Here is a 16,577-nt window from a genome sequence, read left to right as displayed (position 1 = left end):
GGAAGAACTGATATCTGTACTACGCTGACTCTTCCAATTCATGTACAGGGTATGTCTCTTGATTTATTTAGGTCTTTGATTTCATGCATCAACATTTTGTAATGTTAGCTATAAATTCCGCACATATTTTATTACATTTAGACCTGAGTATTTTAAGTCATAGTAAATAATATTGAATTTTATTTAGAGTTTCCATATGATCATTGTTAACAAAAAAAGTCATTGACTTCTGTGCATTGATTTTGTACCCTTGTGACCTTGTTGAACTCACTAATTCTAGGAGTTTCTTTGTAGGTTCTTTGAGATGTTCTACAAAAACAATTACATCATATGTATATGGAAACTGTTTTACTTCTTTCTTTCTAACATATATGCCTCTTTTTGCCTTATTGCAATGGCTACTCAAGAAAGGAAGACAAATATATTAGTTTCCTATGACTGCTGTAAGAAATTGCCACAAACTTGGTGACTTAAAACAACTTTCAGTCCTATGTTGTATAACAGTGGTGAAAATTGATATCCTTGCCTTAATCTTAGGGGGAATGCATTCTGTCTTGTGCCCAGAACTGTTTCCACTGCTGCTGGCAGATGGGCCCACCCTATCACTGGATATGAGTCTTTTTCTAAGTTCCTGCTTTGGTTTCTTTGGTTTTTGTCTACACCTGTTGGTGATCCTGAGTTACAGGCCTCTCCAGTACCCAGACCAAGATATATTAGAGATAAAAAGAAATCACAGGGAAGTCACTAGAGTGTCATTCTTCAAGTACTGAGTTCCCCAGCTAGTTCATCTTCTTTGCACTTTCAGAGTCCTTTTTATAAATGTCTATCAAATTATTTATAAGGGTATTTAGCTGTGTTTAGAGGAGATCAGGAGAGAAAATGAGTCTACTCCATCGTGTCCCTGAATCATGTATTATTAAATAGTTATCAAATATTACATAATAATACAAGGTTAACACAAGGTTTTTTGGGTTTTTTTTTAGATGAGCCTAGAAGATCTAACTGCTACTATGGAACTTAGAAATATTTTGAAACAATTTCTTGGGTTCCTAAAATTGACTGTGGATGAAGCTGACTAGCAATTCAACTGGGAGTGACAAAAAGAAGAGGTGCTAGGCTGGTAACAGAGGATGGGAACATCTGTGGTTGGGTTCTATTGGGAGGGAAATAGGGTGATACTGTGACTTCAGTGGTAGTTAATTAAATGCAGCATTATAATGCCCCTCGGGAATTTTGCCAATCTGTATGCAAAAATAGAGCTTTGTCAGCTACTCTGTGTTTATGTATACAGCTATGTCAGCTACTCTATGTTTATGATAGTCTTTGGTGAATTGTACTCGTCAATTAGTTATTGATCATGAGCCTTAAAATTCTGGTACAGTGGACCAGAAGGCATGAGCTTTTCTTTTGAGAGAATCAGAGGGTATCTGGAGAACATTTGCTAGGTGGCTTGGAAGGGAATCTGAAGATACTCTAAGAATAGCAAGAAAAAATAATAATGCTGTGAGTAAAAATGCAGCTTATTGCATAAGAGATACTGAGATTTTCACAAATTACATAACACATTTTTAAATATATTTGAATATTTTTCTGATTTGCACATGCCTTTGTTGTACTAAAATAAACATGTGCTGTCTAAGGTATTAAATCCAAAAATTACTGATTTAAGTGCTTTATTTCATTCTAACTTATTCGATGTCTAAATATATAAAGTCTGAGAGTTTCTGTATCATTATATTAAAAAGTGTCTTAACTTTAAGAAATTTAATGGTGTATGCTCACTTGCTTTAGCAATTTGAAGATGCTGTTGTATATCTGATGTATCTGTTCCTAGGTATCAGTTTGCATCTCTTAAGTGTAACGGTCTGAGTCTTTTTGAAATTAGTTCCGTTTTATAGTTGTTATTTCCTTTTTGTTTTTGTTTTCCATTTTAATGAAAAGTAGAGCCCCGGTAAGAACCTTGCCATAGCAGATCTTTCCAGAAATGTGGAATGAGTAGGAATTTGAAGGGTGAAGAAAATTATAGCAAGAAAATATTTTCAAACTAGAGATCAGAAGTCATTGTGGAAATACACGACTGCAAAAAACAGTTATATATGTATGGGAGCAGAGTAATCATTTTGATGCATACTGTGAACTAAGTACCTTAATGACACCCAAAGGCCTAATTATTTTTAAATAATCATCTTGAAGCATATTGTGAAGTAAATACCCAAATGACACCAAATGAACAGTTGAGGCACTGATCCAATTCACAAAATTACCTTCATTTCTGCCAATTTTGAAGCATTTCTTTAAACAGTATATTTACCTTCTAGGCATTCTAGGGAACAATTTGAGTTTTAATTTTCCTCTAATCAAGCTTACATGTCCCTCATTCTCCCCAAAATCTTCTCCTGCCTTTTAAATGTAAACTATGAGTGTTGAAATGCTATAATGACAAATAAAACTACGTGTTATAATCAGCTAGATCTAGGTTGCAACTCTGACTTTGTTGTCTAGTAGTCTAATCATGTGACCCTGGGCAAGTTATTGCCTAAATGAGAAATAAGTAAGCTGCATGAAGGCAAAAATTTGTTTTGTGCACCAGACACAGAACCAAGATGTGTGCTTGGTATACTGTAGGTGCTCAATAAATAATTGCCTAATGAATGACCTTCAATTTTCATGTCTATAATGTTATGTTTTTGTGAGAATTTAAAATAACCTTGAGCCAGGAATCTGAGACCAGCCTGGGCAACATAGCAAAACCCCATCTCCACAAAAATAAAAATAAAATAAAATACAATGATAACAACTGCTAAGCTCTTGACATATTAGTGCACTCAAATTCTAACGAAACCTTGCTCTTCAAAATTTAGCCAGTCTCACCACCTCTGTGAAGTCTTCCTGAACAATCTTTACCCAACTCTAGTTCAATAATTTAATACCTCTTCAGTACCATTACCTCCCCCTTTTATGTGTACGAACTTGCCATCTGATTAAAACTGGACATGTTGGTGTTTTTATTGTGTCTGCTACCTTTCTTTGTAGGTATTTACTTAGGTTTAGTTTCTTTGACAAAAAGGGCGATATTGTCTTTGTTATCTATTGTATTGTTTAAAAACATTGGTTCAAAAGCCACAGAGCCTAAGTTTAAAATTCCTACTCTACAATATATGAATTATGTGGCCTTCTGTGAATTACCAAATAAACCTCTTCCTCTTTTCTATTGTATGTAAACTACAGATGACAACAGAATCTAACTCATATGGTTTGCGAGAATTAAGTGATGAAATACATGTAAAGCGCTTAAAACAGTGCCTGGCACGTAAGGAATAACAACTGTTAGCTATGATTATTGTCGTTTCCTGCAAAGCTACATACGAATAATTAAACACAACTTTCTTAAAGACTTGCCTCTAGACAGTGTTGACAGCTGGATAATATATCTTTATGTAACTGATTTATTTACAAAGATTTGAGATATATATCTAATTTCTTCAAAGTAATACAAAACAGAACAGATTTAATGTGACACCTCAAATACACATACAATGACAGGATAACAGGATGGGAAAAGAAAGCCAGAAAAAAAATTATTTGAACAATGACAGGGTAAATGTTAGAGGTTCAGAGTTTTCAGGTAGAATTTAGCAGAAGCAAAACTCTTTATCATTTTTTTTTTTTTTCAAGAGTTCGTTGCTAGTTGAAATGCAATGATGGGGTAGAATGATAATTCACATTTCACTGCCTCTGAAGCTAACGTTTAAGTTAGCCATTTCTTGAGGTAGTTGCACTTACACACAGATCCATCAACTCAGACAACAACATGCCAATCTGCCACAAGGAAAATGGGTGTGATCTGAGCTCCTACACCAATAAGAATGTTTAAAAGTTCAAGTCTTAGGCCGGGCGCGGTGGCTCAAGCCTGTAATCCCAGCACTTTGGGAGGCCGAGGCGGGTGGATCACGAGGTCAGGAGATCGAGACTATCCTGGCTAACGTGGTGAAACCCCGTCTCTACTAAAAATACAAAAAACTAGCCGGGCGTGGTGGCGGGCGCCTGTAGTTTCAGCTACTTGGGAGGCTGAGGCGGGAGAATGGCATGAACCCGGGAGGCGGAGCTTGCAGTGAGCCGAGATCACGCCACTGCACTCCAGCCTGGGAGACACAGCGAGACTCCGTCTCAAAAAAAAAAAAAAAAGTTCAAGTCTTCATGATCACCTAACTTCAGCCTGAAAGTCTGTTATCTGTATAGGAATTGAATGAACTCATATTTATAACCTAGCTTTAATCCACAAATAACTCTGTGAATGAAATATATTGAAATATCATGTAATGGTAAGGGGCAATTTGAGGTTGCTTTCAGTTTATAATGAAAATAGATTTAGACTAGCAGTGATTTTTTATTTTTTCCTTAAAGATATATGATTATTATCCTTTTGGTTAATTACTACAAATGCTTTTTCTGTTTTGTTGTTGTTGCTTTTGTTTTGAGACAGTGTCTCACTCTGTCACTCAGGTTGTAATGAGATTAATTCCTGCATATCTTTTAGATCCCCACTTACATGTCACTTCCTCTGGGAAGCTTTCTGACACTAAATTGACCATCTTTTTTGATCCTACAATTCTCTTTCATGCTATTTGCCACATTTCAGGGTAATTGTCTGCTTTTGAGCCTCTCTACTATAAGACTCCCAAGTATTTTGTTTGTTTGTTTGTTTTTTTGAGACAGGGTCTTGCTCTGTCAACCAGGCTGGAGTGCAGTGGTATGACCTCGGCTCACTGCAGCCTCAGCGTAAACCTCCTGGGTTCTGGGCTCAAGCCATCCTCCCACCTCAGCCTCCAAGTAGCTGGGACTACAGGCACACACCACCATGCCCAGCTAATTTCTGTATTTTTTGTAGAGACAGTGTTTTGCCATGCTGCCCAGGCTGGTCTCGAACTCCTAGGCTCAAGCGATCCTCCTGCCTCAGCATTCCAGGGTGTGGGATTGCAGGTGTGAGCCACCACACCCAGCAAGTGGCTTTTGTTGTTGTTGTTGTTGTTGTTGTTGTTTTGTTTTGTGTGTGTGGTTTTTTTGACATTTTATTGTATATTTATTTGATAGTTATATATCTTCCTTGGTAAAGTTTCTGTTCAAATAACTTCTTACTTTTTATTGACCATTTTTCTTATTTTGAGTTTTGAGAGTTCTTTATCTATTCAGGATACAAATCATTTACTGAATATGCTACTGCTGAATATTCTTTATCAATCTGTGGCTTTACTTCATTTGCTCAATCCTGTTGTTCAAAGAGCAAAAGCTTTTAATTTTGATGCAGTCCAATTTACCCATTCTCTTTATGGCTTATGGTTTTTGACATCATAGGTAAGAGCTCTTGGCCTAACCCAATATCCCTAAAGATTTTCTTCTGTTTTCTTCCAGAAGTTTAGTAGTTTTGCATTTTAAATTTAGCTCTGTATTCCATTTTGAGTTTATTTTTGTATAAGGTATAAAATTTCTTGAATGTGGGTTTCCAACAACATTTGTTGAAAAGAGTATTCTTTCTCCACTGAAATGCCTTTTAGTAAAAAAAAAATTAATTGGTTATATTTGTTCATTTCTGGATCCTCTATTTATATCCATTCATATGTGCACTTTTCTTTCCATCAATACCATTCTTCTTGATTACTGTAGCTCGACAGTAAGTCCTAAATTCCAGTATTATGAGTTCTCCAATTTTGCTGTTTTTCAAAACGGTTTCAGCTATTGTAGTTATTTTGCCTTTCTGCATAAATTTTAGAATCAGCTTTTTGATTAAAAACTCTGCTGAGAGTTTTGGTTGCAATTGTGTTTAATCTATAGATCATTTGGGGGCAAACTGACATCTTAATAATATTGATTCTTCTAATCCATAATCAGGATATATCTCTCCATTTATTTGGGTCTTTAATCTATTTCATCAGTGTTTTGAAGTTTGCAGCATACAGCTCCTGCACATAATCTGGTAGATTTACATTTATAATTTTATTATTTTTATGATACTGTAAATGGTACTCTTCAAAATTTTGACTTCCAGTTTCCACCACTTCTACATAGAAACACAATTTATTTGTGCATATGGACCTTGCATCCTAAGAGCTTGCTAAACTCACTTAATAGTTATTCTAGTTATCTGTGAATGCACAGCAAATTATCCCCCAAATTAGTAGCTTATAAAAACATTCATTATTTCACAGTTTCTGTGAATCAGGCATTGGGTCACATCATATCTTCTTCTTCAGCATGTTTCATAGGCTGCAATCAAGGTATCAGTCAGGTTGCAGCCACCTTAAGGCTCATCTGGAGAAAAATCCACTTCTATGTTCGCTCATGTGGTTCATATAATTTGCTGGCTTTTGGATTGAAGGACTTGGACCCACATTGGATGCGTGAGGCTTCTCTCAATTCCTTGCCGGGTGGGCCTCTCTATAGGACAGTTTACAACATGGCAGCTTGCTTAATCAGAACAAGAAAGTGAATGAGCAAGAGAGAGTGCCAGCAAGACAGAAAGTGCAAGCAAGATGGAAGTCACAGTCTTTTATAACGTAATCTCAGAAGTAGCATCCAATCACTTCTGCTCTATTCTCACACCAAAAGGGAGGAGATCATTGTGGCAGGGACCATTGGGGGCCATTTCAGAAGCAGGCTACTGTATTATTTCTAGGAGCTTCTTTGTAGATCCCTTAGGATTTTCTATGTAGACAATTATGTCATCTTCAAACAAAAACAGTTCTGTTCCTTTCTTTCCAACGTGCGTTTCATTAATTTTTCTTATGTTACTACACGGGCTAGGACCTGCAGCATGATGTTGAATAAGAGTGGTGAAAGTGGACATCCTGATCTTATTCTTGAAATTCAGGTGAAATCATTCAGTCTTTCACCATAAAGTACAATGTCTGCTTAAGGATAATTGTAGATCCCCTTTATCAAGTTGAGGAACTTCCCTTCTATTCTGAGTTTTCTGGATGAGTTTTAATCTTAATTTTTTTCTTTTTGAGACAGGGTCTCATTCTGTCACCCAGGCTGAAGTACAGTGGCACAATCACGGCTCACTACAGCCTCAACCTCCTTGGGCTCAGGTGATCCTTCCATCTCAGCCTCTGGATCAGATGGGGTTACAGGCACGTACCACCACGCCTGGTTAATTCCTTCCTCCCTCCCTCCCTCCCTTCCTTCCTTCCTTCCTTCCTTCCTTCCTTCCTTCCTTCCTCTCTCTATTTTTTAAATTATTTTTAGAGTTGGGGTTTCCCCAGGTTGCCCAGGCTGGTCTCAAATTCCTGTACTCAAGTGATCCTCCCAGCTCAGCCTCCCAACTTGCTGGGATTACAGGCCTGAGCCACTGAGTCTGGTCGATCGTTTTTATCTTGGAGTTCATTTTCACCAAATGTCTTTTCTGTATCAACTAATCCAAAACTGAGATGATCATATGGTTATTATATTCTTTAGTCTATTCAGATGATCAATTAATCAACATTAATTGATTTTTGAATGTTGGGCCAGCTATATCAGAATGTATTATCCCTTTTATATACTGCTGAACTAAATTTCTTAATATATCTTGATTATTTTTGCATCTATATTAATGAAGCAATTGATCCCTAATTTTCTTGTTTATAAGGTCTCTGGTTTTACTATCAGGGTAATCCTGGTCTCATAAATGATATAAATGTATTCCTTTTGCTTCTATTTTCTGGGAGAGATTGTATAGAATTCTTATTTTTTTCTTCCTGAAATGTACAGTAGAATCTGCCAGTGAAGCTGTCTAGGCATGGAGATTTTTTTAGAAGCATTTACGTTTTTTCTAATTTTTAATTTTTAATTGTTGTAGGTACATAGTATGTATACATTTATAGGGTACCTGAGATGTTTTGATACAGGCATGCAATGCATATTCATCACATCATGAAGAATGAGATATCCATCCCCTCAAGCATTTATCCATTGACTTACAAACAATCCAATTATACTCTTTAAGTTATTTTAAAATGTATAATTTTTTTTATTGACTATAGTCACACTGTTGTGCTATCAAGCACTAAGTCTTATCCATTCTTTCTAACTATATTTTGTACTCATTAACCTTTCCCACTACCATCCATTCCCCCAATACCCTTCCCAGCTTCTGGTAACCACCCTTCTACAGTCTATCTCAATGGGTTCAATTGTTTTGATTTTTAGATTTCCCAAATAAGTGAGAACATGTGATGTTTGTCTTTCTGTGTCTGGGTTATTTCACTTAACATAATGACCTCCAGTTCCATTCATGTTGTTGAAAATTACTGAATCTTCTTTTTTGTGGCTAAATAGTACTTATTTTTAGTGCTTACTAATCCCTGGATTGTAAGGGTTACTTTTGTATATGGAGTATACTTGGGTCTTCCTTCATAAGCCTAATTAAAAATCTTTTATGTTTAAGTGATAGCTTCTTCATTCGAGTTTATTATTATTACTTCCTGATATGTTTGATTTCAACTCTGTCATATTAAATCATCATATAATGTTAAGTGTATTTGTATGTTTTCTTTTCTTTTCCTTTTTGAGATGGAGTCTCGCTCTGTTGCCCAGGCTGGAGTGCAGTGGCGCAGTCTTGGCTCACTGCAAGCTCCGCCTTCCGGGTTCAGGCAATTCTCCTGCCTCAGCCTCCGGAGTAGCTGGGACCACAGGCGCCCACCACCACGCCTGGCTAATTTTTTAGTAGAGAGGGGGTTTCACTGTGTTAGCCAGGATAGTCTCGATTTCCTGACCTCGTGACCTGCCCGCCTCGGCCTTCCAAAATGCTGGAATTACAGGCGTGAGCCACCGCGCCAAGCCTTATTTTCTTCTATTTCTTCCTGTATTTGACTGGTTTTGGCTCTTCTACTGATTACATTTCCTCTGGTGTTTAAGAAGGTATGTATTTTTGTTCTAGTGGTTAACTTTATATTTATAACATGCTTAATGACCCTAGACTCATGTTTTCTTATCAATTCTATTACTTTCTGATTTGCCAGTTTTTTAAGGTTATAATTTAATTCTTATTCGTTTATAGAAGAATCAATGAAATGATGCTACACTCCTCTTCCCCTTCCTCTTTCTCTTCCTAATTTTTGGTTGCATTGTTTCCAGATTTTTAGAACAGATAAAATGTAATATATATTATATGACATAGTATTTTTCTGCTCTTATAATACCATTTCTTTTATTTTAACTCTAAAGTTAAATATATTAAATGTTTATCATTAGTCTTTTTTTTTTTTTTTTTTTTTAATTTATTTATTATTATTATACTGTAAGTTGTAGGGTACATGTGCATAACGTGCAGGTTTGTTACATATGTATACATTAGTCTTTTTGAGGAAATTATCCCAGTCATCGCTTTGTTAGATGAATCCCATCCACTATTTTATTTTGCTTTATTTTGTAATTTTATTTTATTCTATTTTATTTTATTTGAGACGGAATCTCCCTCTGTCGCCTAAGCTGGATTGCAGTGGCTCAATCTTGGCTAACTGCAACCTCCACCTCCTGGGTTCAAGCAATTCTCCTGCCTCAGTCTCCCAAGTTGCTGAGATTACAGGCAGGCAGCATTACACCCTGCTTTTTTTTTTATTTTTTTTTATTTTTAGTAGATACAGGGTCTCTACTAAAGAAACCCAGTAGGCCAGGCTGGTCTCGAACTCTTGACCACAAATGATCTGCCTGCCTCGGCCTCCCAAAGTACTGAGATTAAAGGCATGAGCCACCACACCTGACCTCCACTATTTTATTTTTTAAAAGGGCTTGTGGTACAGAATTCCCTGAATTTTAAAAGACTTAAACTTTTTATAGTCTTAATGGACAACTTGTCTAGATATAGATTCATTTTTCCAAACCTTTTTGTGTACTTAAAAATATTTTTAAATTTATGGCATCTGTTATACAGAGTAAAATTCACCTTTTTAAAACTGTATACTAGAATTTATAGCTCTTCAGATTTTTATGTATATATGTATTTGTATAACCATCACCACAATCAAGATATAGAACAGTTTTATAATACCAAAATAAATGCCTTTTTGAAGTCATCTTCCCACTTTTAGCCATTGAAACTGCTGATCTGTTTCCTGTCTGTATAAATTTGCCTTTCAAAGAATGTCCTATAAATGGTTGTTTTTTGAAAGTACTGTTTCACTATTGCTTTGTTTTGTCATTTTTTTTTTTTTTTTTTTTTTGACAAGTAAGGCCAGTCTAACGCTCTTGCTCTTGTAAAATTTTCCCTCCTTTTGCTTAGAAACCCTGAGGATTTTTTCTTTATATTGAAAATCCAGTGTCACAGATTTATCTCTGAGTTCATTGTTTCAGGTCAGTTTTCCAGCACTGGGTTGAACCTATCAATATGTAGAGTCAGATTCTCTTTTATTTCTGGAGGAGATTCTTGGATTATAGTTTTAAATACTAATTATGTTTTACTATTTGTTCTTTTTCAAGAATTCTCATACATACATTTGATCATTTTTGCTGATATTTCATTTCAACCACTCTCTTTCTGACGTATTTTACTTCTTTCTTTGTCTCATCTTCATTCTCTTTGTTAACCTGTTTTTCTTCTATATTCCTTATTAAGTTTCATATGAATCAATTCTTTGTTGGGTGCTTTTCATGTTCATTCCTGATACGATGTCTTTTTCTTCTGTTTTATTTGTCCTGAATTCAGTTAATTTTGCTTCATGTTGTCCTATTTTTTGACCATTTCTATTCTTAGTTATTAGATTACTACTTCAAGGTACATTTTTAATACCTTAACGTGCTTGTTTGAAGATATTGTTTTGAAGTGTTTTGCTAGCATATTCTTCTGCTTGATCATTCTTTAGTGGAGGGAATGCTCATCAAATGCCTTCTTTCTATTCTCATATTCTGATTTCTTTCTACAGTACCTTGGTATAGATGAAGATTGGTTGCATCTCAGAATTTCTATGAACATGACTGGCAGTTTGTAGGTAGCTTCCAAAATTCCAAGCTCAAGAGCATCCTCTTCTCTTTGTGTATCAAAGTATGGTTTCTTTACTGGAGGGCCTTTGGGGGACAGTGGGAGACAGTAGAGGGAGGGATGATGGGCCCTAATATTTTGGCATTTTCTGTATTGTGAGATGATAAATTTCCCCCTCTTGCTTCTTTTTATTTTCACTGTGCTTTTTTTTTTTTTCAAGTCACCTCTTGCTTTCTTTGTTACTTTTTTCCACCTCCAAAGAATTAATTTTCTAATGCTGCTTTCTTGAGTCTTATGCATACTTTTCAGTACCTTATCTAAAGGCTAACCTTCTAGAGAAACTTTTCAGTATTTTCACACTTGGGGTAGACTTACTTGCTTGTGGTGGTGGTGGTGGTGTTGTTGTTGTTGTTGTTTTTGAATGGATTCTTGCTCTGTCGCCAGGATGGAGTGCAGTGGTGTGATCTCGGTTCGCTGCAACCAACCACCGCCTCCCGGGTTCAAGCAATTCTATTGCCTCAGCCTCTGGAGTAGCTGGGATTACAAGCACCCACCACCACGCCTGGCTAATTTTTTTGCATTTTTAGTAGAGACTGTGTTTCACCATGTTGGCCAGGCTGGTTTCAAATTCCTGACCTCAAGTGATCCGTCTGCCTGGGCCTCCCAGAGTGCTAGGATTACAGGCGCGAGTAACCACGCCTGGCCACTTGCGGTGAGTTTAGATCAATCTTAGGCTTCCTAATAGCTTTCCTCTAGTTTATTTCATGCTATTTTTCCTAGACTACTCTTCTTCTACACAACAGCATGGGGTAGAAGCCTAATAGATAGTTTAATGTTATTTCCTGTTTGTTTTTCTACTTACAGGTAATTTGAAATTTGAATGTTCCCCACACTTAATGGTGGTATTGTGTAGTTCCATTGTTTTTTATATTGTTCTTTGTTTATTTGGGCAGGGGAATAGATATGTTAAGAGGCTTGAATTTATGCTAATACTATTATTTGGCCACTCACATTTTTTAAAAGGGAGAAGCTGGCAAAACAGACACCACAGAACAAAGTATACCTTCTAAATCACAGTTTCACTTCATTCCAGTAATCTTTTCTTAATTTTGGAGCAATAGAGTAGTAAAATGCCCACTGAGCAGATAAAATACTGGTGCTTTAAGGCTAATGCATCATTGAAACTTGATGAAGAATAAGAAAAGCATATTTCCTGAGAACACTTTATGAAATGCCTATTAAGATAATCTACTATTGGTGCAGGTTTAGAACAGGCTAATTAATTTTTACATTTCATGAGAGATTATTTTCTAGATGCATTTATTTTCTTTTAGGATTCGACAACTAGATACACTTTCAATATTATTTCCTCTAGTTTTATTATACACTCTAGGCAACTGGAAGTCTATTTTACTCCTTTGTGAGATAAGCATATTAGCAATTAAATTCAGACTGGGCTTTCCAACTTCCTAGTAAACATACTTTGTAGAATTGTATATACGATTTGATTGTTCATCATAAATATTAACTGGAAATGAAACCTTAGGTTAAAATGACCAGAATGAAGGGATGGAAGAAAATCAAAAGAAAAATTAAAAACCTCTTTAAAATCAATTGAAACTTTCAATGCCTGAATTTTTAAAGTGATGATATGAACTCGCACTTAAATACTTAGTAATTAATTTTGCTATCTCTTGTCTCTTTGTAATAACAGAAATTATAGACTCCATGAACAAGAAGAATAGCTATTATCGAGTGCCTGTTTTGTGTCAAGCACTTAGTTTGGCAGCTTTAAAAAGGATTTCTTAAAATGTATTTATTAAAGAGGATGAGCCTGTTTTTCCTTCTTTGTATCAGAGATGGTAGTAGGTATGTGTACTGCCCAGAACACAGGGGCTGAAAGATGTTTCTGTTACTGTCCCATTCGGTATACTGTAAGGCAACTAACTGTTCATTCACTGTTTACAAAGACACTAAGCTGGAGAGCATCTATGTATGATTTTAATGTATTATAAAATGTCTGTTTTGCTTTTGGAAGACTGTTACTGATTTATTTAATAAATATGATACATACATCCAACTCCTTCTGTCACACAATTTGCTTTTGTCTTTTTCAAAATGTTACAAGTAAAATAATTAACTTTATGAGTGTTTACTATAATATGACAGCAATTTATAACATTATATGAGATTGAAAAGTGAATAAAATTGTACTCACCATAAAGGATTGCCAGGAGAGACAGGGGCATGACAAGTAGTCCCACTAGCATATCAGCAATGGCTAGGGACATTAAGAAGTAATTGGTGGCATTGTGCAGTTTCTTTTCCATGCTTACTGCCATGATCACAAGTATGTTGCCACCTATTGTCATGATTATTATTACGACGATTGAAAGTGCTGGCCAGTTTTGTACCCCGTCTGGGAATTTGAAGCGTCCACCATCGGAGGTATTGAAAATGTCAGTTACTATAGCTGCTACTGGGCTCACAGAAATATCGCATTGCCAAACCAATAGGCCAATTAGGTGCACACTGAAAATTAAGAAGAAAAAAAAAAGCAATCAGGTACATGTTATATTACTTATACACAATGTGTTGCTCATGCAAAACAACTGCTTCTCCAAGGATCACTGTCATCATTATCATCATTGTCATCATCATTATTTCTACTCTCTTAATGAAATCTCAGTATTTCTTCTTTCTCTCCAAAAATCACCAACTTTTATTGAGTGATTATTATGAGTTAGGCACTTAGTTTGCTGAAACATGTATGTATAATCTCATCTGATCTTATTAAACAACCTCTTGATGTCAGTTCTAATTTATATCCATCATGTAAATGAGAAGACTGAGTAAAGTTCAGAAAGGGTAAGTAACTTTCAAGCCCAGTCAGTAAGTGGCGGGGCCAGGGTCCATACTCAGGTCCCACTGATTTCAAAGTCTATGTTTTAAACTTTTACTGCGATCTGAAACCACAATATTGCTTGATTTGCTCTAATAGTCTATTCTTTATATTTTAAAAATATTATTTCCTTTAGATATGTTCTGAGACAGCTGATAACAGAATGAAGGGAGATTTCCTTAAAGGATCCATTATCCTAACAAGGAAACTGGAAATTGCATTCTACTGATCCAAGGCTAAGAAGGAATTAAGTTGCCATCAGACCAACTTCAGTCAAGCGCCTGGAAGAGGTACAGTGGGTTTTGACAAGAGTACCCATTCATTTCTTTTTAGAAGTTTTTCTACCTTTTCACATTTGCAAAGTGTCATTATGCTGGTTCTATCGTTTCTTAATGTTTTGTGCTATAAACTTTCCTTCTACCTGCCACTCTCCGCATTTCCGTCTTGTCTTATATTTTCTGGGTCCTGTTCTTGGCTAGATAATGATTTGTGGTGATGATTAATGCCTATGGGTTTGTTACTTTTCAAGCACTGGAACTAAATCTCTTAAGTCATTTAAAATGTACATTTCTCATGATGGTCCTTAGGTAGATTCTACCAGTAGGAATTTCAGGCCAGGTGGCGGGCTATTGCAAGAGATGGATGTGGTTGTCATTTGCACATTCTAAATTAATATCCCCCTATGGTGACATGAGATTTATTCAAGTTATGTGCATAAGTATTCTCTCAAAGTGTAAGCTCCTAAAATATCTAATAAAGCTACACATTTTTTCCTTAATAAAATAGACAACACAGCCAAGCATGTTCAATATTTCCTGCTTAAAACCAAGAAATATTACCTGTGAATGACTGATTTATGTTTATTCCATGTGTAGTAATAGTTATTTAATTAATGTTAATCAGCAACATGAGGATATGTTTCCTATATGTAGTGGTTGTTCCACCTTGATATTGTTTATAGAGGAGAAAATTACCTCTGGTCACACAATATATGCTACATAAATTTCTATGCAAAATAGTTGAAGGATGATTCTTTCTGAAATTAGGGAGATGGAACACATGACATAATATTCAGAGTCTGTGTGTTCTCCATGTTATGTATTTTTATGTCATTATCCCAGTCACTTGTCCTTTGAACTGAAGATAGTATCTCCAGACAGGGATAACATATGTGTGATTTAATGGACTCATTGCTCACTACCATTATCAGAGAAATTGCAATTCTTATCAAATGATGAGAATTAATCAGTAAATTCTTCCAAAAGTATTATTTTCCCAGAACATACAAAATAGGCAAAAATAATACAGGATTCCAAAATCTATCTCATAATTAATCTGTGATTAATATAATAAAAATTATTGAAATAAAGGACCAAATAAATAGAAGCAAATTATTTGTTCTCAGCTTTGATTACTCTGTCACTGTATTTATTGAATGTGGCATGTGGCCAATGTCCTGGCCGCCTGACTTCAGTAATTTTTGACCAGTCACTTAACCTATCACAACATCAACTTCATCTGTACAAGGACGGTGTCCATCACATGGTTGTTGTGAAAATTAAATGGTATATGTCAAACTTAATAATAATACCTGTGTCATAAAAGGCCCTCAGTAAATGCTGGAGGTACCTTCTGTCTGTTTCATAGTTAAACAAAAGTATTTTATGTTTGCTATATCTCAACTCATGTATTTCAAAATTTGCCAGGATAATTTAAGTCTAGATTTTATTTTGAGATGATGTCTATGTATGAAGAACTGGACTCAGAAAAGTAATCTTAAATCCAGTACATTTTCCAGAGTCTTTTCTGGCCTAGCTGATAAAAAACTTGTTCTGCTGGCGTTTTAAAAAACAATGTTCTGTTTTAAATTAGCTGATGATCATCTCAAGTAGTCCCACAAAAATTTATCTCAGATACTAAACTGTGTCTTCGGTTGTTGATTGCAGAATGACAAATACATTTATCCTTAAACCTATAGAATAAGGTCCTAGGGGTGTATGCAGTCTGCTTCAAATTTTCTGAGTAAATTGTGGAAACATCGAAATTCTTTCACATGTCCCTAAAAATGGTAGAGGAGTACAGGACAAAATTATACATAACAAAAACATACACGAAGAACATTATGTCAAATTATGAATTTTATAATTTGAGTATCTTTGAGTTTGGACTGTTTCAAGTAGTTATCTAGCCTATCTCTACTGGTCAGAATTTTTTTTTTAATTAAAGAATCTGTGAGAAAAATACTTAATTATTGAAGGAAGGAGTTTTGTCAGATCTAAACATATCTATTGTGAATTACAAAATAAGGTAATGGTGTTAGGATAAATATTGAAAAAGTATCTACTTCGCTTTCCTGGTTTCAATTAAATTCAGTTTAATACATTTTTATTGAGCACTACATATAGACAATATTTTATGATTTTTATTAAAGTTTAATCCTTTATTCTTCAGTTTTGTAATGAAGAATTGGCTGTATTATAATTAAATATAATTTTTAATACTTACATGCTCAGTGAAATTATAAAGTCCTTTTACAAAAGAGGAGTAATTTAAGTCTTGCTCTTCAAGCTTATCCTAATTGTTTTTAAGCTCATAGGAATCTCATAAAATATGTACACAAAAGTCATAATTTATCTCTGAAATGCATATAATTTACTCATTGCTACTAAAGTTTTAATGAAAATATAATTTTACATTCTTAGTAGATAAGCAAAATGATAATTT

General features: G+C 35.2%; 1 protein-coding gene across 3 annotated transcripts in view; it reads right to left on the bottom strand.

Annotated features, from left to right (window-relative positions):
• Positions 1–16,577, bottom strand: part of HTR2C (5-hydroxytryptamine receptor 2C) — a 308,792-nt gene that overhangs the window by 154,691 nt on the left and 137,524 nt on the right. For all 3 annotated transcript variants that reach the window (XM_025372483.1, XM_025372484.1, XM_025372485.1), the window contains one exon: positions 13,170–13,483. In XM_025372483.1, coding sequence (XP_025228268.1) covers positions 13,170–13,483 — 314 coding nt within the window. The remainder of the gene's footprint in view (positions 1–13,169; positions 13,484–16,577) is intronic.

Source organism: Theropithecus gelada, chromosome X, assembly GCF_003255815.1.
Source record: "Theropithecus gelada isolate Dixy chromosome X, Tgel_1.0, whole genome shotgun sequence".
NCBI lineage: Eukaryota > Metazoa > Chordata > Mammalia > Primates > Cercopithecidae > Theropithecus > Theropithecus gelada.
The sequence above is the reverse complement of the archived record's forward strand: the minus strand, read 5'-3'. Positions and strand labels throughout refer to the sequence as shown.